General features: G+C 43.2%; 1 protein-coding gene across 25 annotated transcripts in view; it reads right to left on the minus strand.

Annotated features, from left to right (window-relative positions):
• The window catches only part of Eif4g3 (eukaryotic translation initiation factor 4 gamma 3), a 230441-nt gene that overhangs the window by 80271 nt on the left and 124747 nt on the right, over positions 1-25423 (minus strand). For 20 of the 25 annotated variants that reach the window (XM_052717675.1, XM_052717660.1, XM_052717655.1 and 17 more), the window contains 2 exons: positions 13209-13317; positions 7290-8111 (listed from right to left, as the gene is read on the minus strand). In XM_052717675.1, coding sequence (XP_052573635.1) covers positions 7290-8111; positions 13209-13317 — 931 coding nt within the window. Of the gene's footprint in view, positions 1-7289; positions 8112-13208; positions 13318-25423 lie in introns of those variants that run through there. The other 5 variants (XM_052717676.1, XM_052717656.1, XM_052717653.1 and 2 more) reach the window with 2 other exon arrangements.

Below are 25423 nucleotides of genomic sequence, written 5' to 3' on the forward strand. Positions count from 1 at the left end.
CTGTGCAGTCTCTGAATTCCAGCTCCACTTCCATCCTGCTTTCTTCATCTCTGTTACTTGTAGAAGGTGGGATATGGAACTCAGCAAAGGAGAATAGTGTGAGGAATATGTTTTGTCTGTCAGCATAGGGCACGGATGCCAAGCCATTAAGCAAATGAACAGGTAACTGGACTCAAAGTAGGTTTGCTCCAGAACACTCAGCAAAGAGCAGCCCAATGGGCAATTCTGTCATCTGTGAGAACACAGATCACAGCAGCGAGAGCATTAGCATTTTTTAAAGTCTGCATATTATTATAGCTCTTCACACACCTTCAAAGGCTTGTTTACCTTTACTAAGTACTTTTGTGCTCCTTTTACAGAACTGACTGCAGTTTAAGGTAAATGTAGGACAGATGCAGGTATATAGATCATGACACCAACTCAGAACTCAGAGGAGAGACTCCAAGACAAATGGTTAGCTTCACTTCTATAATGCTCTTCATCTCTGAATGAGATGGTCACCATGAACATGCAAAGCGAGAAGAGGGAAACGTCCCAATTGCTCTTCTGGGTCCATACCTGGGCCTACAACGTGCAAGTTGCTGAGACCTTAAGGAAAACCTCACAAGCCTGACACACCCCAGTGGAGGCCACATTCCCGCAGCTCTTGACAGAAAACCACTCAGGGGAAAGGCACTCCAGTCTCTTCTCCAGAAGAGTACAAATTGCACTGAAGTACAAATGCAAATCACCTGAGCACATGGAATGAGGTTCTTACTCAACTTAACCCTATATAGTCTACAAAGTGACATGAGCGAGGATTTAATAATGATCACAGTTAGGCCACCAGGATTTTTGGCATTTAGTGACAGTATGAAATTTGAGTATTTTTTTCCTCCTTTGTCCTAAATTATGGGTAAAAAGGGGCAACCAAAAAGGGAGTCTAACTTATTTAAAAATAAATACAGGAGCTGGAGGCATAAATCAGTAGGAGAGCACATGACTGCATGCTCAGGATTCCAGGTCTGACCCCACCACCTAATAAACAAGAACACACGTACCAACAGTTGTCAGAGGCCTGTGCTGTATTGCCATACCCGTAGAATACATCAGCACCACTTACTGAAACCGGAGCTGCTCAAATGATTCTTGAAACCAACAGTATTAAATTATGAATCTAAGAAAATATACATTTTCTGTAATCCACTTATATGAAAATTTGACCTGAGGGGCCAGTGAGGGGGCACAGCAGGTAAAACTACTTGCTGTAGAGAGGCCTGCAGACTTGAGTTTGATACCCTGAAACCACAGTGGAAGGAGATAACCAACTCCTGACCTCTCTCTCCCCTACTCACTCTCTTCTCCCTCCCCACACAAATAAAATTAAATATATATTTAAATAAAATTAATTATAAATAAAATAGAATATAAACAAATAAAATAATATAAAATAACAAATAACTTGTATGTACATTAAATTTATATCTATATAAAACTAAGAGAATATATACACTTCAAAACAATTATACAAAATAATTGGGTGGAAGGTAGGCAACTTGTTAACTAACACGCATGAGGCTCTGGCTTCACCCCCAGTATTCCCCATGTCCACCCCCACCCCCAAAAAAACCTCAATCATACACAAGATAAATTTCTGAGGAATACTTACATTCTTCCCATTCATAATGGTTAAGAATAAGTGATGTAATAATGAATAAAAACTGTCAGAATAATCTGTAGTTTCTCCCCTTACGTATCTCGCAAACCGTTCTAATACTGTTCAAAGTTCAATGTTGAAGCTGATGAAAACATGGCAGTTCTGGAATAGCCTGCTGTCCTGTCCCAGCAGAGATAATGGCTTTTAGGCAGTACTGTTTGTCTCCAGAAACACTGAGCACCACTGCACAAGTAATGGCCCTGCTGTAATTCATTGCCTCAGTATGTTAAGTATTTGGTGCTATGTGCGTCACACAAGGGCTGAGAATCAATGGGAAACTGGGTAACCAGGATTGGCACGGTTCCTGCTTTTTAAAACCCATTCTGACTTAGTGTGAAACACTTTAACTCCTGGCGACATCTGTCTAGCCAACTGTTTTTTGTTTGGCTGTAGCGCTAGCTGTCCTGGAACTCACTAGGCTGGCCTCAAACTCAGAGATCGACCTGCCTCTGCCTGCGAATGAATTCAAAATAACCAAAAATTAAATGTTTTATTAGCATAAGCTAGCTGTATATGAGCATTTTATGGAATTTCATAGTGGACATTATGTATTGCCATTCCATTCCCACCCTTTCACTGTCCACTAAACTCTTAGCCTTTCTTAGACCTTTGTTACTCCCACTAATCTCCTAGTCATTTAAAATGTTGATGACAGAGGCTTAGAATTACCATACAGGCTAGGTGATTTGAGGAGGCCACACACACACATTTAGTTTGAAAGAAGCAGGCTAGGGCGGTGAATGTGAAGTCTGATTCTGCCACTCTCTAACCATGAGACCCTTCACCAAGTCTCATTTTCTCTGTCGTAGTAGGTTGTTGTGAGGGTTGATGAAGTCAATACCATCTGATAAACAGCAAGCATTTATTCAATGATAGCTACTGTAACTAAAGTTTTTTTTTTCCTGCAACAAACTGGATTAGTTATAGGTCATCAGATATTCTAAAAAGTAAAACACTGGCATGGTGGCAAATGCTTATACCAGCACTAGAGAGGTTAAGGCAGGAGGAGCATGAAATTGAGGTCAATGTGGGTTACACAAGGATTTCAAGGCTACCTTAAGAACGGGCAGTGAGACCTTGTCCCAAAAATAGTTTATTTACGAACAACAAAGCCATTAGCTTAAAGAAATAAAAAAAGCAAGGGTTGGTGGGACATGCCTGCAACCTTCGTACTAGGCAGGCAGAGGCAGAAGGATCGCCCTGTCTCAAGAACCAAAACAAACAAAAACCTTAAAACAAAGACCAGAGCTTTCTAACAGTGGAGAGAAGAGCTGTAGAGCAAGTCTCTACACACACCAGTTTCAGAGTGAAACAGGCTGAACTGAAGCAATGGGGTTTCAGGAGCTTAAGTGTCAAGGAATTACAACAGAAAACTTTGTGAACATGTCATACATACAAAACTAAATTTGGAACAAGTTAACGTGGTGTAGGCTGAAAGATAACATCAAGGCAACCATAAGGGAATTAACTCTGATCAAATGGGTACAAAGACTGGCAAAATCAAAACTAGAGAAAACAATGGCAGAGAGCGTTAAGGTCAGCCCAAGAGCATAGATATTATTCTCTAGAAACAACTGCCTTTATAAGTCCTGGATGTACATCCAGAAGCAACATTTTATATGGAAGACTTTTCAGGGAAATGTGTATTGAAAATACAATTCACTATAAGCCCTCTGCATGCTAAATGACACACTCTCCGCTGCCACTACAATGACTGAGAAGATCCATTAAAAGGTGTGGAGACTCCCATCGATAGTCCTAGGCAGGAAGATTTGTATGAGTTAGAGGCCAGCCTGAGCTACACAGTGGTTTCCACAATAGCCTGGAATATAGTTTAAGATGTCCCAAACACACACACACTCAAATATCTGTAAAAACTGTCCAAGAAAAGACATACTGTCTCTATGACACTATCCTTCACCATCATTTCTTGTTTTCTTTGGGCAGGGTCTTGCTGTTCTTGCTATGTAGCCCTGGCTGACCTAGAATTTGCTACGTAGCCCAGGCTGGGATCTGACTTGCAGCCACCTTCTTGCATTGGCCTCCTGACTGCTGGCCTTACAAGCATGCACCACCACATCAGCTTCTTTTAACCATTAAACAGATTTCAAGGACATGAAGTAACATGCACCCCAGGAAGATGCAAGGGGGAACTGAGCCGCTAGATGAATGTCCAGGATTTCACTCAGTGGCTGCCAGGGCAGCAATGGAGCGGACATTTTTAAACTTTGATGCAGACACAAACGAGGTAGAGAAGCCTTCACTCATCTCTAAGGACCACTCAGCCTAAGTCTGGAAAAGCGTGTTTAAAGGCATTGCTTTAAAAACTGATGTGTGCTGTGGGCAGCGATAGGGACAGTGTAAATCTCTGTTCCCAAGGCTTTCGGACACAGGACTCTAGAAGACCAAGGGGTGGGTATGCAGGCAGCAGTGCAGAGTCTGGGCTTGTGCCTTGAGCCGGCGGCAATGAGATCTTCCAGTGACATTAATTCTGACGAAGTCAAGCAAAGGTCACAATAGGGAAGAAATCCCCAAGGCTATGGTTGATATTCACTAGTCAAGCTGACTGACTTTTATTTCTCTGAGTGTGCATTATGTTTTCCTTACAGCTGACATTAAGGAAGTCTTACTGAATCGTTTGTTCTGCATCACAATATTCTCCTTGTATACAAGTCTACATCAAGAAAGGGCACAAACAGCAACTTACCAATGTCGTCCAAACACACTCTCACTTCCTCTGAGGAAAGAGCCTTCCACTTCCCAGTGTACTGAATCAGGAAACCCAACACCTCTCTCCACTGAACAGGAGGCTGAAGTTCAGCAGCTGCAGCCACCCTTTTGGCAACATTGGGGATGGTGTGTGGTCACTACAAGCAGTTTACACTTTTATACCAGGAGATGTTGAATCTCTGTAGGGACCTGGACCCGAGAGTCACACATAAAAACCCAGACTCCAAGATGCCTGAGGGCCTCAGTCAATGAGCGGCTCCCTCTCCACCAGTACTCACAGCTCAAGGAGGCTTCACACCACCGAGTCTAAATTTAGTTAAGGACACCCAACCCATGCTTTGTTACCTAGGACATGTGACAACATCAACAAAAGTGTGTCACATGGACTTACCGTCAATCTATAACCCGAAAAATTTACCTGAAAATGAATTTACAAATTTATAAAAAAAAAACAAGAGAGAAATCGCCCTATGAGCAAAAGTTAAAGGGTAACTAAGTATAAAACTTCAAATAATTGTTTGATCAAAGTTACTATTGTTTTAAAAGTATAAATCATGTGTACTGCTGGTATTCTACAAAACCAACTCCTGGGTGAAAATAGAACGTGGTTTTTTTTCCTCAGTTTGGAAACCCACTTTCACTATCAAATATACCTACGTCTGCCAGGTGTGGGTGTACATGCCTACAATTCTAGCATGTGGGAGGTAGAGGCAGGAGGATCGGGAGTTCAAAGTCATCTTCAGTTACACAGTTTGAGGGCAGTTTGGGCTTTGTGAGACACCGTCTCAAAAAGCCAGAAACCAGCATAAAGATTCCTGGTGATCAAGTTAAATCAGCATAAAAAATCTGGCCGGTCTTGGACACGGGTTCGAATCTACAAAGACAGACACACACAATTCTCATCTTACATGGGCTGAGTCCTTCTTTAACCCCAATTAGACACAACGGCAGCATCCTGATGCACCCAGGACCCCCACCTGGAACAGTGTAATGAAGTGCTTTCCAGAAGAAGTAAGTACAAGTTCTTTGTGCCATGACCACTTTACCAAATTTATCTACTAAGCAATCAGGAAAAACCAAGTGGCACCTGACTTCAGCACTGCGAACTGCTGATAACTGAAGGAGGTGCCCATCAAGCACAGGGCACACTCATTTGTCCATGTGAACCCAACTCACTAAGGAAAGCGGCTCACCCGCTGAGTGCACAGAGCACAAACCACACAGCACGGGGCAGTGCTGCAGAGAATAAGTCAGCTTTTATATATTCTGGGCTGCTCACTGCAGAGTCAGATGGTAAGCGCCAGGTAAACTTGGGTGTTTGATAAAAAATTTCAGGCTGGAGAAATGACTCAGCAGTTAAGAGCACTGGCTGCTCTTGCAGGGGACCCAGGGTTCATTTCCTAGCACCCACACAGCATCTCACAACCATCTGTAACTCCAGTTCCAGGGGATCTGACACCATCTCATCATAGGTATGCATGTGGTACACATACATACATGTAGGCAAATATTCATACACATAAAGCAATCTATACATTTTTTAATTGATAAAAATCAAGATCCAATCATCACATCTAGGTGATACCACATTAAAAACCAACTTGAAGCCGGGTGGCAGTGGTGCACGCCTTTAATCCTAGCACTTGGGAGGCAGAGCCAGGTGGATCTCTGTGAGTTCGATGCCAGACTGGTCTACAGAGTGAGATCCAGGACACCAAAACTACACAAAGAAACCCTGTCAAGACAAATAAACAAACACCTTTTCCACCCCTGAAAAAAAAAAAAAAAAAAAAAAAAAACCTTGAGGGGGCTGGAGAGATGGCTCAGTGGTTAAGAGCACTTGACTTGTTCTTCCAGAGGTGCTGAGTTCAATTCCCAGCAACCACATGGTGGCTCACAACCATCTGTAATGGGATCAGATTCCTCCTGGTGTGCATGAAGATAGAACACTCATATACATGAATAAATATTAAAACAAAACAACTTGCCGGACGGTGGTGGCGCACGCCTTTAATCCCAGCATTCAGGAGGCACAGGCAGGCAGATCTCTGGTCTCCAAAGTGAGTTCCAGGAAAGGCGCAAAGCTACACAGAGAAACCTGTCTTGAAAAACGAAAAAAAAAAAAAAAAAAAAAAAAAAACTAAACAAAACACCTTGAGTTGTGGAAAACTATAAGTTTCAGAATAAAAATGACTATATAAAAACTTAAAAGAAAAATAAAACATTTTTCCTTTCAGCCTTATCGAGACAGGGGTGATACACAGCCCTGATATCACAGAAGTCACTTTGGAGAAAGAGGAGCCTCACGGTCGAGGGTGACCAGACCCTCCTGGCCGGCCTCTGAGTGCTAGGATTACAGGTGCACACTATCACTCAAAGCAGCCTAAAGTGCAAGTGTTCTCCATCAGCACCTGTAAGCTGTGATGTTCTCAGCGCCATTTCCCTCACCAGCTCTTGAGGGCGGGCTTGCAGTCACCAACTGGTTGGTGGGTCTTAAATTCTGAGAAGAAAGAGTTGGGGGCTACAGACCATGCTGGTCTCCACTCCAGCTTCAGAAGCAACAGATCAAACACGGAGGAAATGAGTTTCAAAAGAAAACAAAACAACAACTCAACATGTATAGAGACATATACCTTGGAGGCATTTAGTGTATTTGGAAATTCTCATTTGCATTTTTAGACAATGGAGTAACTCTTTGCAGGCTGTACTAAAAAATAAGCACACCACTGAAGAAATCAGACTAGGAATTTCTGCATTCATTCGATGTTTCTGGAAGTCAAGGAAAGTAGCCAATTCAAAAATAACTCCATCACAGCCTCCTCTTCATGGCCAGCATAAAATCACTAAGGGCAGAATGGCTTACCTGGGGCGGGGCTCCTTCGTGAATTTAAGGTCTGAGAATCCACAGTCTCTTCTGTTTGCCCATCTGCTTCTGCCTCTGTTTTGTTCTGAGTCTCGTTTGCATCCTCGCTAAGGCAAGTTCTTATGCTCTCCCCCTCTTCGGCGACTCTCGGGACCACAGTGGCAGCAACAGAACGAGCAGTGGTGGCAGAAATGACAGGGGTGCAAGGGGTAGACGTTGGGGGCGTCAGAGGCGCTGGGGAAAAGGAAGGCAGCGTGGAAGGGGTGACAGGAGTCGGGGTACACTCTGCTTTCATTTCTTCCTGGGGATGTTGCAGAATCTCCAGTTCAAGAGTCAATGGCAGCGCTTCCTGTTTTACCATGTCCACAATGCTTTCCTTGGCTGGTAATGTTTCACCAACGCCATTCATTTCATTAATTAGATTAGTACTAGAAATGAGCTGAGTATCGTGAGGTGCTGCACTACAGGGTTTCTTGCATATATCATTGTCATCTGTTAGTGAAGGGTCTGAGGCTGCTGTGCAAGATGTGGGGCTGGGTACAGGAAGTGCATCTTCTTTTGAGGAAGCAAAGTCACACTTGTCCTCGAGAACAGTGGTGAAGAGTGGCTGGCTGCTAAGGGCAGCGGAAGTAGGGGAAGGAATAGAACTCCGGGTAAGTGGAGGAAGGGTGGTAGGCGATGATGTCCGAGGAGACTCTGGGGTGGGCTCTCCTGCAGGAGTCTCGGGCACTTGGCCTGCTCGCTCTTTCTTCTCCCCACTAAGGACGAGGCGAAGGACTGTGGAAGGAGACTGGAACACTGGATCTGGTTTTGGTTTTTCTTCTGAGGAAAAACAAATAAAGAATTTTAAGAATAATTTTGAACCACAGACTACATAGTACTGCCGTAGGTCAAGTTAATGGACAGCAAAACAGACCAAAATATTGAATTCCAAAAACACTATCCTGTTTCTTTTCTAGCCACACTTACTAGTGCTTAGTCTCCAGGTCACATGATACTTATTTCGAGGAAGAGAGGTAATAAGTTCCCCCAAATGATGATGTCACAAGTACAAGAGGAAGTCTCATAAAAACTAAACTTAAATCTTCCCCATTTTTTGAGACAAGTCTTACTAGGTACCCTGTGCTCATGATCCTCTTGCCTCAGTCTACAGAATGCTGGGATTACAGGCATGTGCTACCACATCCAGCCAAGTTCAATGATGTTTTTAAGGTAAAACTTCTATCTCTTCTCTATCTTATTCCCTGACCTTTACAGGCACAATACTGTCTGGGCATACCAGTATAAAAACAAATAATTAACCGGGCGGTGGTGGTGCACGTCTTTAATCCCAGCACTCGGGAGGCAGAGCCAGGCGGATCTCTGTGAGTTCGAGGCCAGCCTGGGCTACCAAGTGAGTCCCAGGAAAGGCGCAAAGCTACACAGAGAAACCCTGCCTCGAAAAAACAAACCGCCCCCCAAAAAAAACAAAGACAAAACAAAAACAAATAATTAGAAATTTAATTGTTATAAACTCCATTTTAATGACCAATAACATTAAGCACGTGAACATCGAAGGTAGTTTCAAAATTAACTTCCATTTCTCAGAAAAGCTCCTAACCAAAAACAACAGTGGTGTGGAAACAGAATTATCTGTTTCTTTAAAAGTAAAGCAGTTCCTCAAAGAGAACCAGAGTTAATGATCAAATAAACTAAACAGAGAAAAAGAACACTGGTCATCTCAATGTGGGAAATATTTTATACAAATCCATAAAAAACAATCTCTGTACACACAAAATAAGATCAAAGTAGGAAATGATAACCATAAAGGTACCACAAGTATAAAATAAAAAGGAGTGCTAATCAACGTGGCTCTAGGGTTCCAGGTGAATGACGTGGGAATCACTGTGAGAGGATAGCTCCTGATATCGCCAGCTTAGGTAGGCTTCCTTAAACTTCTAGTTCTCCTCTAAGACAGAGAAGGCTTTCCTTCTCTAAGACAGAGACTTTCCTCTCAACGCTGAATCCACAAATGTAACTACAGGGCAGTGATGTCTGTGAATAAGAATCCTGCTACCCATGTCCAAAGGGAACATATCAGCACGCTAGGGGGAATGCATTCACAGCTTCAGGATTCACTGGAAGTGATGGGCATGGTAGCTAAGGCATCTACAATACTTGGTGTTTTCTCATCATCGTAAAGTAAGAGCAATAAGGGCTCACTGCCAAATTCCTCAGATTCCTAAGTTGCCAGGGCAGAAACCAGAACTACATGGGGACCGTATGCATTCATTATACACGTGTGTGCTCTCTGTCCATCTTGTTTAACAGATATACATTTATTACATAGCTCTGAGTAACTTCCATTTTGTGACCACTAAAAAGGTGTGTGGAAGAGATCAAGAATGGCAAGCATCCTCCACCTGAGGGACAGTCCTGCCCTGAATGCTAACAGAACTCCTGCCGGATAAGGGCCTAAAGTTACAATAGTTTCTGAATGCAGAGGGAACGAACTTCTTCAAAAATCATTACAACTGACTGTAGGGAGTGTTGTGCCTTCTCTATTAGCTCACTAGACCCTGTTTCAACACACCTGACTGAAGGGAGCCTCTCCCTCAGGGAATATAAAGTGCCCTCAATATATGATGTGCTGTCAGAGACAAACATTAGTTAAAATCCTAGTGCACTGAATAGTTTTCCTCTTTAGAAACATCTTCGAGCTATTATTTTATCTTTATAAAACGCTAAACTAAAGGGAAATGGGGCATCTGTGTGTAACATTTGACTTGTTAGCCATTCAGCTGCTCATGTAAAAATTCTGAGAAACCAGATTAACAACGGCAGTTGGCATTTATTAAGCACCTAGCAGAAACTGGGTTAAACAGCCTGTATACACTGTTCCCTTCCTTTCTTACAACCACTATGAGGATAGAGACTACTGTCTGTCCCTGCTTTACAGAAGAGGACACTGAGGCTTGGACATTAGTCCTGGGTCCAGACACCATCTAACTAGCAAATGGCTCAAGTCTGATTTCAAAGCCCAATTTTTGCAATCAGGGGTGAAAAGGCTTGTGAAAAACAGAAGTAGGAGGAGCATCCTGTTACCCAGTGCCAACCCTCAGCGGGGTGATATCCATTGGCAAGACAGAAAGCCAACCCATGGGGCACAGCACACAGACCCGTCAGGGAGAACAGTGACACGGAAGTCTCTCTGTGCAACTCCAGGCCTGGGGCTATGAATATAGACAAGGCTTGCCTCAAAGTCAGAGATCTGCTTGCCTCTGCCCAAAGGTATGTGTCAGCACATTCGACTTACAACAACTGTTTTAAGTAAATGCATTCCTCTATACTTCTTTATCATAAAAGGAGTTTATAGTTTGAAAAGCAAGCATAAACAAAACAGAACAAAATAAAAACCCTCAGTTCTAGCTAGCCCTTTCTAGACTATTTGAACTGCGAATACTAGTACTAAATAGTTCCAAAAGCTACTCTGAGGCTGGGGGTGTAGCTCAGTGGGTGGAAACCTTGCCTAGCACATACAGTACCTGGGACCCCATCCTCAGTACCACATGAACTGGGTGAGATACTGCAGGAGATATGGCAGAAAATCATGAGTTCAAGGTCATCCTCAACTACACAGAGATCTAGAGGTCAACTTGGGTTACATGAGACCATGCTTCAAAATAAAAAAGGAACAAACAAAACCCACCTAGTCAAAAAATTACTTCACATATTGGCAATCTATGAGAATACCTGAGTAAATATGAAGGGAGTATGAAGATTATAGCAGTCACAAGGAGCTGCCCATCAGTACTATAAAATATACTTAAAACACAGGATTTTCAAGGCAGTCTCAAACATTTGCCCATCCACCCACATCTGTAACATGTCAGACCAAAAAGGTTTTTTTGTTTGTTTTTTAATTTAATTGAAATTTCCTCTAAGCAAAAGAAAAAAACCTGAGGGGATTCTTGAATTCTCTATCTTACCTTCTTGAAAATGTCAAAAATATGTATTTTTAAAATTTGAGCATTCTTTTTCCTAAAACAACTACAAATAATGCTGTTTTTCAGGCCAAGTCCAAACTATCATTATCTAATGTGTTATGGCTGATTTTATAACTGATCATAGCTGTGGAAGAAATGTGAAAGGAAGCTGTAGTTAACAGACTTGTGCTTAATATGGCTAGCATAAAAATCGGTTACATCTGTATAAAGGTGCACTAAAATTTTAAGGGAAATCTCCTAAAAATTATTTGTTACTAAGAGTAAAATCACAGGAGATGTCTGCTTCAAATGCTTTACCGCCTGGTGTGGCCACACACAGCTACACAATCCCAGAACCGCAGGGGCAGGAAGACCATGAGTCTGAGATCAGCTTGGGTTATATAGCCAGTTCCCAAACAACCTGAGCTTCAAAACCAGACCCTTGTTTCAAATTTTTGGTTTTTAAAGTGCTTTATCACTAGAGACAAAAAGTAGTTTCCCCAAACCCACAACAGCCTCTGTAAGGCTGATGGCTTTGGTACCTGAAATTAGCATTAAGCACACGTGGACCTTCTTAGACAGCTCTGCGGCTGACAGGCCAGCCTGCAGAAGCGTGCCCGCTAAGGGCTTATTTCTTACCTTTTGGTTTAAAATCTTATCAAAGACTTAGTGCCACTTGTCAATACTCAATGGGTGTGTGTGTGTGTGTGTGTGTGTGTGTGTGTGTGTGTGTGTGTGTGTTTTCATCTTGTGGAAAAACCCTGAAATCAGCAAGGTGCAGAGGCACCTTTCTGTAATCCTAGCACTCAGGAGGTTGAGGCAGGGTTAGAGGCCAGCTTGCACTATGGCGCAAGTTCCAGCCTTCAGTGGGAGGCTTCGTTTAAACAAACCCAGCAACAAATGAACAAACAAACTGAAATCAGATATATTTAAAAGTCCATTTTTCAAACATTTGAGTATAATTAATGTGTGAAACAAAACCCTCTTAAAAAGTAAAAATATAAAAACGGAATCATGTTAAAATTTAAAACATTTGCTAAAATATCTCTATTTTAAGGACCATTCTAAGTATCTTTTAAACAATAATGATTAAAAAGTATATCTAAAAATAACTTACTATAGCAGAAGAGACTTGGATAAAGGCAGTTAGCACATAATGGTTTCTACTCACTTGAGAGTGAAGCCGGAAGCAGGACAGAACATACTTGCTACTCTGGGCTCCCTGGTCCCTAATGAGAACTAGTCCTGAGCACAGCAAAGGTAAAGCTAAAATCCATTAGTCAGGAAAGAAAAGACTGCATCTCACTTTCTAGGGTGAAATTTCCCTAACGTTCCTATTTCTATTCCAAAAGGTATCGAAAACAAATACCTGGCAGCTCCTGATCCTGGTCAGTAGCCAGGAGCCTCAGTATGATTCCTGTATCAGCAACAATCGCTAGCATTTACCAAGCAGGTGGAGACTTGTCCTTATAACAACCCTGCCCCTGGCACACCAGTGAAGAAACCAGAAAGCCCAGGTGAGAGGCCTCAGCAGGACAAAGCTGGAGCCTGTGTCTGCTTCCAGGGCTCCAATTCCCTGTTCTCTAGTGGGGTGTCCTAGAGACATGCTATCTTCTATAAGAAATAGCGACATCCCCAAGGAATGGTGAAAATATAAAGCTCTGCTGTTCTTGTAAAGTAATATATACAGTGAGATGTGCTTTAGTTAATCTCCCCCATGAAAACTTTGTTTAAAAAAACAAACAACAGCAGCTGAAGGCAGCTAAGCATTTACTTACACATAGATACCAAGAGCGAGGCAGGTGAAATGCAAGACCCCTTCGCCTAGTTTCCTGGAGTATACTACACCTACAAAGCAGGGTCTGAGTCATCCTCAGACGTCTGACGGAATACCAAGAGCAATGCACTTAACAAGAGAGGCTAAAGACAGAGGAGGAAACAGTCATACACAAACCTTGCTTCTGGTCGCTAGCTGCAGTGACAGGGGTGCTGGCAGCAAGATGAGCGCTCTCCACAGTCCCATATACCACAGGGCTGTGCTCGGGGACCTGGCTGGGCAGCTGCTGGGATTTGAAGTACAAAAAAGGGTGATAATGAGCGCGCGCACGGACATAAAAACTAGCAACATGGAACCCAAACAAGGAGGGGAGACAGAGAGAAGCCAGAGGTCACAAAATTAAAAGAAAAGCAGGGCGGGGGGGGGGGGGGGGTTTACACAGGGCAACTGAATAAAAACGGGACAGAAGGACAGAGGCAGTAGGGAGGGGAGGAAAAGAGATGATTACTATTAACCATAGCAAGAGAAGAGAGCACAGGAGTCTGCACACCCACTCCAGCGTTCCTTCCAAGCACACAGTGACTTCCAGCAGTAACAGCTGCCACAGGGGGACAGTCCTCCCAGACTGACTAAAAGTTTTGGTCAGCTCCACTTATAAAATACAAGTAAAGCACTTCATCTGCCCAAAGCAGGGCAGCCCGAGCACACAAAGACTTAAAATCCAGTAACTGATTCCAACAATCAACGTAGAAAGGCACAATGACTACTGCTGCTCTTAAGATCGCAGATGAAATGCAATGTGCAAAGTACCTGAAGGCATGTCCACCTTCATGACAGCATCCTTTATGGAAGCTTTGAACTTGAAGGAAAGAAACGCATTTACACTAGGCCATTCTCTTGGGCTAAAAAATGCCTACAAAATTGGAGCAAGCAGGTAGAGGAAACTGTATTGGGCAACTTAGAGGAAACGGAACTACACAAGAAAGGACAAACAACACTCATCTGTATCCTATTCCAGGCAGGTGTGCATGTGCAATTGAGGGTCAAGCAAAAGCCACAAAAGAAGGCAGTGTGGCCGGGCAGTGGTGGCGCACGCCTTTAATCCCAGCACTCGGGAGGCAGAGGCAGGCAGATCTCTGCGAGTTTGAGGCCAGCATGGTCTACAGAGCCAGATCCAGGACAGGCACCAAAACTACACAGAGAAACCCCGTCTCGAAGGAAAAAAAAAAAAAAAAAAAAAAAAAAAAAAGGAAGCAGTGTCTCTCCTTGGAGATCTAAGGCCCACTTTTGGTACCCCAGCATCCTACACTGAATTCTACAAAGACTGCCACAGAAGCCCTTCTGCTCTACGTGGAGAGGGAGCAATGAAGGATGATTAGGACATGGGTATGTTTAGGTCAACAGGGCCACCTAAACGTGAAGGTAAGTAAAAAATATTTTCGGTTCATGTCTGCCTTAAACTTCTTAAAGTAGAACAATAAATGGAAAAGATCATTTACAATAGATAACAAATAACAATACTTTTTATACACAGCGCATGTGCAAAGGGGAAAACATTAGAAAGGAGAAAAATACTACCATTTTGCACGTATATTAGACATGAAAGTGTTCACATTGCACAATTATTTTTCAATGATGGCTACAAAAATTATATTAAGAGATGAAGCTGCTATTTTTATTCTGAATCACATAGAAACAAATGGGAACTACTACAATTGTCCCAAATTCTTATTTTCAGGGGAAACATATGTTAAATAAGAAATTAGGGGGCTGGAGAGATGGCTCAGAGGTTAAGAGCACTGACTGTTCTTCCAGAGGTCCTGAGTTCAATTCCCAGCAACCACATGGTGGCTCACAACCATCTGTAATGAGATCTGATGCCCTCTTCTGGCCTGCAGTCATACATGCTGCATACATAATAAATTAAATAAATAAATAAATAAATAAATAAATAAATCTAAAAAGAAAGAAATTAGGAAGGCCTCACAGCCAAAACTAAAAATGCTGATTCTGTTCAATTCTATGGGCTAAAAGCAGATATGGAGAGAGAGGAAAGTCTCCAAAGTAGTTAGTGTTCACCATCAATTAACTACACACAGGAAAGAAGGATTTGCACAATGTGTTGATTATTTGAAAGAAAGAAAATACCCACTACTTCAACTGCCCTGAATATTGGGAAGTAAAACCCAAGTTAAGGAGATAGGAATAAACAGAGACTTAGATCCCCAAATCTCTAAAGCACTAAGGACTTTCTACCTACAATGCCTTAAAACAGTATGAATGAAATAACTATTGTTTACTTATTTGAAACAGGCTCTTGCTATATTGCCCAGGTGGCTCTGAAGACCTAAACTCAAGCAGCACATTACTCAGCCTCCAGTTAGGGAGATGGGTTTGTATACTCTCTGGCTGTGCCACTGCTGGGATCCCAGGTCTCCAGCATAGGCAAGCATGCTAATCCTTATCAGCCCTAGAAACAAACATCCTAAACAGAGAGAGAGAGAAATGGACCCATTAGTAAAGTTGTCTGAGTGCTTATGTAAAAGCAGGATGTAGTGGCATACACCCGAAACCTCAAAGGGAGGGGGATGACAAGGTAGAGGCAAGTAGATCTCAGGAGCTCATCAGTCAGCCAACCTAGCTCAGTGGATCAGTGAGAGACTAAGTCCAAAAACTGAGGTGGAGGAAGACCTCCTACACTGACCCCTGGTCTCCGTACATGAGGACCTGAGTTTCAATCCCCAAAGCCCATGTCAAAAAAGCACTAAAAGGCATTTCTAAAATCTCAGGTGGGGGGGGGGGGAACTGGCGGCACTGGTGGATACCTCAAAGCTCATTGGCCATCCAGCCTTACCTCATCCTTGAGCTTCAGGCTCAAGAAAACCACTCTTTCAAAAAAAAAAATAAATAAAGGCAATTGAGTATCGTGGTGCATGCTTTTAATCCCAGCACTTGAGAAAGCAGAGGAAGGTGGATCTCTTGAGTTCAAGGCCAGCCTAGTCTATAGAGCGAATTCCCTCAGGTCTCATGGATCTATGTGGAAGAAGATTCACAAAGACTTTAAAGAGCCAGAGGTAGTAGGTAACTCTGAGAAAACTACAAGGCAGGCCCATGCCCAGGAGTAGTTGGCCAACACAAATGGATTCCATTGGGGGAGGCAGGCTTTTTGTTTAAAATTTTTTTTGTCTTATTGTTTTTGTGCGAGAGAGAGCGCGCGCATGCGCGCGCGCAAGAGAGAGAGAGAGAGAGAGAGAGAGCGCGCACAAGCACTCAGAGCACATGAGTGAAGTTGGGCGGATAGGAAAGAGAGAAAATGGGGGGTCTGAGGGAAGGGAAAGAATGACTAAAGTACATGAAAAAATTGATAAAGATGGATATGGAACAAGAGAAAACACCCAACACTGTCCTCAGAGCTCTACGCACACTCACATGATGGCAACTTGCACAAATATGTACAACATATGCATTAACAAATACCACATACCCTTAGGTACACACATGCATACTGACAAGCACACCTATGCACATACATAGCAACACACTGACTGTAATGACGTCTTGAGTTAGCAGGAGTTCCAAGGGCAAGCACCTACTGGGAAAGTTGTAAACCCACAACCTCTGAGGAAATGCTCCCAATGGTTCAGCTGTGTAATGAAGATCCACTAAAGGGTCTATGCTACTTAAAACTTGGACATTTCATATCTGATAACATTAAGAAAATGACAATATCAACATAGCAAATACTTTAATGTCATTCTTCATTAGTTTTTTTTTTTTTGGTGGGGGGGGGAGTTTCAACACAGGGTTTCTCTATGTACCTTTGCGCCTTTCCCGGAATTCACTTGGTAGCCCAAGCTGGCCTCGAACTCACAGAGATTCACCTGGCTCTGCCTCCCAAGTGCTGGGATTAAAGGCGTGCGCCACTACCCCCCGGCCATTCTTCATTAGTTTTAATCTAGCATAATATCAACTTGTTCACCATGAGCCCAACAGAAGAGTATTCCATCTTCCCAAACCATGAATAATCATGAACTGTTTCACCCAACGAGTCATAAAAATGAGAAGTACACTAAACCGACTCTCTAATATGAGCATCTGGACCCATGTAAAGAAACTGAGTTCCACCAAGAATACATTTACACATTCACAGGATCCCCTAACCATTTACTTCAGTCACATTCCCTACCAGTGAGAATAAAAAATGTTCTGAAAGGACAGCTTGAATGAAAATATGAATAAAGATGTTAGAAAGCCACAGTTAAAGATCAGGGCTAAGTCAGCAAATCTCCCCACATTGCTTCAACGGTTTATCATTTGTGCCGGTGCTAAGCTCTATCCTGCTGAAGATCCACATTGTCATGGATAGGAGGAAACACACACACACACACACACACACACAGGAATTTAAATGATGGCAGAAGGTAAGATCCCAAGAACATATAGGAGATGCCTTTTCTTTCTGGCTAAGATGGTCACCCTTGATGAGGATTTAAGAGTCAACAATTAAACTTCTGGACCCAGAAGCAAAGAATAGAAGCCCTGGGCCTAGATACAAGAGGAATCCACGCCAGAAAAGCAGGTTAAGCCAGGTACAGGCTCATCCTATATAATCCAATAATCAACAGAGGCTGAGACGGAGGCTTACATAAATTCAAGCACAGCCTGGGGGTAAATCTTCTCTCACAAAGCAAACGGACAACAAGACAAAGGCATCTGTGTATCTCCCTGCTGACAAAGCAAGTAGCCACCCTGGCAGCATGGAGCTGCCTCCTGCACTTGGGAGACTGAACAAGAGACCTATGGGTGTGAGGACAGCATGGACTGTTATGGAATCTGCCTCGGAACAATAAAGACAAGGCAACAAGAATCTGGAATTGTTCTCAATACTTGAAAGCCCACTGTCTCTGCCCAGAAAGGGTTACTACCCTCAGCATTCCAGCAAGGGGTTATCAAGTACAGCACAGGGTGCACTGGCCAGTCTGCACTTACCTATAATGTTAGAAGACTTACAGCTTCAAATAGCTGGGGCAGAAGAAATCCAGAAAAAACCAACACTTCAATATGTGAAACTGTAGGTTGGTGCCCATGAATCCCCTGTATTGGAGCAGACACTTGGTCATTTACATGCCACGCACAGCTGCTTCTCTGCTGGAATGTTCTGACTCACAGTGCCAGAGACAAGGCAGTCCATGATAGAAAACGTGTACCCACCCTATTACCAGTGAGAGGAAGGAAAGACTTCCAATAATTATGTCCAAATAAGCAGTAAGTTGAGGGCATTCACTGCCAAAATGAGATAACACTAGATTGTCACATATTCTATCTTTTCAAGTTTAGTTGATTTTCTTAAAAGCCCATTCAGTAACTTTAGAATAATCCTCATATAAAATGTCTCACATATTTAACATAGATAGATCCAGAGAATAAATAAGTACGGCCTTCACTGAGAAACATCAAGTCAAGTGGCAAATAATAGCACATTTAATGATGCCATGAGGAAGGAAGAAAACATGCTTCTTCCATAAGTGAGACAGAACTGCCCACAGGATGTGTTCACCATGTACAAATGCTGGGAGCCTATGGGGAACGAAGACAAATGTTGTGGATGATTGACTGATAAATAAAACACTGATTGGCAAGTAGCCAGGCAGGAAGTATAGGCAGGACTAACAGAGAAGACAACAGAGAACAGGAAGGGAAAGGAAGACACTGCCAGCCGCCTCCAGGACAAGGAAGATGTAAGGTACCGGTAAGCCACAAGCCACGTGGCAAAGTATAGATTAATAGAAATGGGTTAATTCAAGATAGAAGAAGTAGATAACAAGAAGTCTGCCACGGCCATACAGTTTGTAAGCAATATAAGTCTCTGTGTTTACTTGGTTGGGTCTGAGCCGCTGTGGGACTGGCGGGTTAGGGAGATTTGTCCTGACCATGGGCCAGGCAGGACCAAAAAAACTCTAACTATAGACAAATGCTCCACAAATATCTGGTCAAAGGGGGGGAAAAAACCATAAAAAGCCCAAAAATAATCTCTAGAATTCACCTGGCATAATGTGATATTGGAGGGCTAAACAGTTCAAAGACAGCACAATCAGGGTCTTACTGTCTGAGAGGCTACATCTCAGAAGTGATGGAAGGCTGAGTGGAGGTGGAAATGGGAATGGGAGGTGCTGGGAGGCCTAGGGAGGAAGTGCAGGAAGAAGAATTCCAGGCCAAAGGGAAGCTCATATAAAGGCTCTGAGCAGATTATCAAGTGAATGGTCAGCTCGTATGGGAACAAGAGGAAACCTGGAAGTGGCAGCAAGGTAGTGGAAGAGGAGGCAAGCAAGTCAAAGCACAACAGGACCTAGAGGCTACACCTAGGGTTTCGGGGAAGAGAGGAACGGGCTTTCCCCAGCAGCGTGACACAGTCAGAATTCTGCTTTAAAAACTAACTCCAAGGGCTCAGCTGTTAAAATCCCAGCAGCTCTTAATGAGGACCTGGGTTGTTCCCAGGACCCACATGGTGGCTATCAGTGGCCTGTAATTTCAGTCCCAGGGGATCTGATGCTCTCTTTTGGCCTCCACAGGCAGCGAGAAGGCACAAAGTACAAATACATACATACAACCACTCACATATACAAAGTAAGTACTTAGAATTTTAAAGGTAAAAATGAATTCTGACCCCTCACAGAGGGTCAACTGGAGGGAGAGTACACAGACAACATCCTAAGGTTAATGCTGCAGCATGAAGGAAGCAGTCTATGTGGTGCTGGGGGCTCAGGGGAAGTTTACCTACATACAGGAAGGAACCCGACGGGCCTTAGCCACTCAGTACATACGAGATGCTACGAGGGCTTGCTCTCTGAAGACACGGGGTGAGCAGGAAGACAGGAAGATTCGATTTCTCTTATGAATGAGGGCAGGGAGAGAAAGAGGACGAATTCAAGTGTTAACCTCGAAATGCTACAGCACACTACATTACACACATGAAGTACAAAGTTGGCTAAGTGTCTTAGTCAGGGTTTGTTTCTACTGTGGTGAAGAGACGCCATGACCACAGTAATTCTTAAAAAGGAGAACCCTTAATTGAGGTAGGTGGCTTACAGTTTCAGAGGTTTAGTCCATTATCATCCTAGAGGAGAGCATGGAGGCATGCAGGCAGAGATGGTGCTAGAGAACTAACTGCTACATGTTGATATGCAGGCCACAGGAAGTAGACTGTCTCAGTGGGCATGGCTTGAGCCTATTATGAGACCTCAAAGCCCGCCTCCACAGCGATATACTTCCTCCACCAAGACCTCATCTCCTCCTAACACTGCCACTCCCTTTAGAGGTCATTTTCTTTCAAACTACCTCACCAAGGAACCCTGAACTGTTACGAACTGCCGCTAATGCAATATGGAACGGCACAACTAATCACTTCCTCACCTGGGAGCGGCCACAATGACTAATGAGAGCAGCAGTAAAGGGACAGTGAGCAACAGGCTAACTCTCTGCAGCAGCATTATAGACCCGAGGACTGGAACTATGACAGTATCTCTGCGATTTTAGATGGGGCGGGGTGGGGTCTGGTCAAAGCAAAGCCCCCCCCCCCAAAATCACTGAGGAAAATCTAGACTGCCCAGTGTGGTGCCACACACCTTTGTAATCCCAGCACTCAGGAGGCAAAGATGAAGTATCTCTGTGAGTTCAAGGCCATCCACAGCAACATAGTGAGACCTGGCCTTAAACAAACCCAAAACAAGAAATGCTAAAAATTTGAGAATATAAACATTTAAAAGCTTCTATGTATCAAAAAGAACAATTAATGAAGTTAAAAGATGACTACCAAATAGGAGAAAGGTACCACTGCTGCAGTTCCTGTCTGTTAAATTTGCTGCTAGAACTATAACTGTCAATGCTCCAATGTAGTGGGGTACGGCCTGACTGGGTGATTATGTCATGAGGGCTCCCGAATGTATTCAAGTGTGAAGAGTGGGTCTATCAGGGTCCAATGGATGTGATGGCAACTGCCCTTAGTCCTAGCATCTCCCTGAGTTTGGGGCCGGGCTGGTCAGACTGGGTTACAAAGTGAGAGCCTGTCTCCTACCAAAATCAAAAACAAAACAAACAACAACAAAAAAACCCCAGAACTGTTGTGAAATATTGAGATGTGATACATTCGTTTATGCTGTGGAGTATTTAATGATGCAAAGATGTATTGCATACTTTTTTTGGTGCATTTGTTTAAGTGTGAATCTGTGTTACTTTGCCTGTCTAAGTTTTAACCTGATGGTCTAATAAAAAGCTGAATGGCCAATAGCTAAGAAGGAGAATAAATAAGCAGGGCTGGCAGGCAAAGAGAATAAATAGGAGAAAAAGAATCTAGTCTTAAAAAAAAAAAAAGAAAAAGAAAAGAAAAGAAGAGCAAGGCACAAGAAAAGGAGAAGGAAAGGTGACTGGCCAGCCACCCAGTCACACAGTCAGCCACGGAGTAAGAAGGAAAGAAAGATATACAGAATAAAGAAAGGTAAGAACCTAGAGGCAAAACATAGTTAAAGAGAAGTGGGATAATGTAAGTTAGAAAAGCTGGCTAGAAACAAGGCCAGAAATTCGTAAGTAAGAGTAAGTCTCCAATTTGCAGGCAAATGGATGAGTGAGTGAGGTAACCCAAACCAAGAAGGACGAACATGGTATGTACTCACTCATAAGTGGATACTAGATATAAAGCAAAGAACAATCAGACTGCAACCCACAGAACCAGGGAGGCTATATAGCAGGGGGCACCCTAGGATGACTGTGGCTTATAACAAGTTTTGGTTTTACTCATTCACTGGGCAAGCCTCAGTGAAACATTTCACTATTAGGATAAGAATTTGTACTGTATCAAGCTGATAATAGAAAAAAAGAAAAAAAAAGAATAAGTCTCCATGTATTTATTTGGGAGTTGGGTGACAGGCCCCCAAAGAGTTTAAAAAAAAAAAAATATAGAAAACAAACTAGTGAGTCTGTTATAACAGCACTCTCCCTTCAGGACTGCCAGCACTCAGATACTCTTCCTGACTGTTTGGTTGGCGCCTCAGGCTTGCCCCTGCATAGTCCTGGAAGCCCCTTCCCCTTCTCCCTCCAAACCCCACCCGCTTAGTCTCCTAACAAAGGAAAGACACGAAAACGCCAGTTCTGCATTCTTGGCAGTTCACTGCAGCTTCTGCCCCTGAAGTTACAAGCCACCTAAGTCCCGCCTAAGCATGCTCAGCTTTTGACCACTTAAGCACAAACTCAGATTGTAGTAAACAGGTCATCACCCCTCACCTACAATCTATAAAACTTTCCTGCCCTGGCCTGGATGCTTGACTTCTCTGGCCTCTATCTCTGAGATCAGAGAACCCACATGGGAGTTGCTTTGCTCAATATACCTGTTGTCATACTGTTTCATTTCAGCTTGACCTGGCTTACTGCTTCGGAGGAGAAACTTATTGGGTGGGGAGGTGGCGGGGGAGGCATGACAACACATGGCAGAAAACCTATTACTTTCCATTCACCTTCTGCCATGGAATGATACAAAAGGAAGGACTAAGCCAGAAGCAAACACTCTTGGACCTCATTGCCTTCACAATCACAAGTCAAACAGACTTCTATGGTTTATAAACTATCCAGTCTACAGTATTCTGTTTCAACAGCAAAAACAAACTGAGCCATGTATGTCAAGGGATGTCTTTAACATATAAAAGGGTTCTTGCAAATAACTCAAATATTACCCCCCAAACAAGTGTATAAAAGATAAATAATGTAGGCTGGGCAGTGGCACACGCCTTTAATCCCAGCACTTGGGAAGCAGAAGCAGGTAGATATCTGGGAGTTTGAGGCCAGCCTGGTCTACAGTGTGAGTTCTAGGACAGCCAAGACTACATAGAGAAACCCTGTCTTGAAAAACCAAAAAGATGCTAGTTACAAAATAGCTTACACAAACCCAAATGTATGAAACGTATGCAAATGCATTCCTACATACACATGCAGTGAAAGAGGTCTGAAAACTCGCCATGGGACCTCAAGACCTGGGTCATGACTCCCTGTAGATGTACAAACTTAATATCGTATTTTTTGTTCCTACTTTTTTTGTAAAGACAGGTTGTATGTATCTCAGGTTGGCCTTGAACTCACTAGATAACTGAGAATGATCTTCCTGATTCTACAAGCTCTGGGATTAAGGGCATGTGCTACCACGCCCAAGTAAGCTGTTTTAATTCTGTAGACTTATCATAAAGGACAGATCCAAGATGCTGATTCTTCACATCTATGGGCATCAGTTTCTGAATGGTACACTGCTCACTGCCTGACATTTTTAAAGCAGGGAGAAGAGGACAGAACTGTACACATGCCACTACCACAGACCTGCTTTCTTACTGCTATGATTCCACAATCCAGAGGGCATGTAAGGTGAAGCCTCACACTCTAAAAGCAAAGGCTAACTCAGAATTTGATAAACTTTAGTTTACATAGGTAGGAAAACAAAATTGAACAAGATGAATGGTTTATGTAACTAACCTAAAGCACGCTTCTGCATAGCAGTGTGAGGAAGTGGCCTGAAGTCAGTAGAGTTTCCTGATTGCTTTAAGAAAACAGGAAAACTGAAGTTGTATTTTAAAAATTAGATATTTTACCAAAAACAGCCAAGTGAAGGTCATTTCTCGGGTACACTTTACCCTAAACAACAGGCCCTGGTCACCATAACATCATTTAAGCACAAAGAATGCACGCCAGCGTAGTCAACAAGGCTTGCCACACTACTGACCAGTACCACATTTAATTCAAGGGTTGGTACGAACACTACTGTATTAAGAGAAGAACAATGTGGTTCAACTTCATAGCTCCTGTTTTAAAATGTATTTTGGGGCTGGAGAATTGGTTTAGCACTTAAGGACACATGTTACTATTGTAGAGGACCCAGGTTCAATTCCTGAGCACCCACATGGTGGCTCATAGCCATCCCTAACTCCAGTTCCAGGGGATCCAACACCGGTTCTGGCCTCCATAGGCATCAGGCACGACATAGTACACATATATACATGTAGGCAAACGCTCATACACATGAAATCATTTTTAAAAATAAATATAACGTATTATTAAAGGAATTTGTGATATACTAGCTATTCCATTGGACATGGACATCTTTAAAATCCTACTTATCCTGGGCAGCTGGCAATTCTGAGGAGAGGAGCATCCCTTGGGCATGAATGCCATCAACAATGGCGAAGTGACTTGCTAGGGAAAGGGGGAAGTAACGACATTTCTTCTTTCCCATTGTAATAGTTAAACAGGGACTCTGAGAGTAGCATCTTTGTTTCTCAGGTGAAAAGGGGTAACATTCTCATGTAAGGTCAATGTAAGGTCACAGCAGAGCAGAGACCAGCACCACACATTCTGCTGCCCTACTGCTGTCCATGCGTCTACACTCACACATGACAACCATATGCGCTGGCCCATAGTCACAGGAAGCATACTTTTTACACGTGTGACACAGAATCTGCAGAGTCACACGAGAGGTCATTTAAGAATTTACTAAGGGGGCTGGAGAGATGGCTCAGCGGTTAAGAGCACTGGCTGCTCTTCCAGAGGTCCTGAGTTCAATTCCCAGCAACCACATGGTGGCTCACAACCATCTGTAATGAGATCTGGTGCCCTCTTCTGGCCTGCAGACAGACATACATGCAGGCAGAACATTGTATACTAAATAAATAAATCTTAAAAAAAAAAAAAAAAAAAAGAATTTACTAAGGAAGACAGTATGAAGTTCGAGTGACGCTATATGACAGATCAGCAGCAGTGAAAATCCCCTTTGTCCTCTGTACCCCAAACTCATTCCCCTCTATCAATTCTTAGCTGGTACCACTGATGCTCGCCAATGAAACAGGCCTGAGTTCCACTCACACTCTGTAAGCTTTGCCCAGTTAACTTCCATGTGTGGCTGTTTATCGTGGGGGCCTCAGGGTCCTCATCTCACTGACAGAAAAGCCAACACATCCATGATGATAACAACACAACCCACGACAGGAAAAGGACTTCCTCCTGCACCCGAGCCTTCTTTGCTCGGGTGCACCCCATGGGGATGCCTACCAGAGAACACGCATGGACATCATGGAAGGCATGGTCCAATCTTCTCACCGTCTGTCTTTTCTTCCTCACTCCACCCACCGGTGGAGCTCTTTGATGACTTTCTACTTCCCGTGATCGATCTACTAACAGGATTGCTGGTACCTACAGGATCCATGAGCAATGTGTGTTTTGACTCAACTATTTTGGGTTCACTCAGCTGACCCACAGACCCAACTCAAATTGTGATCGTGTTATCATCCTTAACAGCGAGGCTTTGTGACCACATCAGGGGGAAAAATTACAGCACTCAACTATTTGCCAGACTCCCCCACATATAC

This window comes from Peromyscus californicus, unplaced genomic scaffold (assembly GCF_007827085.1).
Source record: "Peromyscus californicus insignis strain IS unplaced genomic scaffold, ASM782708v3 Scaffold_5__1_contigs__length_169319896, whole genome shotgun sequence".
Taxonomy (NCBI): Eukaryota; Metazoa; Chordata; class Mammalia; order Rodentia; family Cricetidae; genus Peromyscus; species Peromyscus californicus.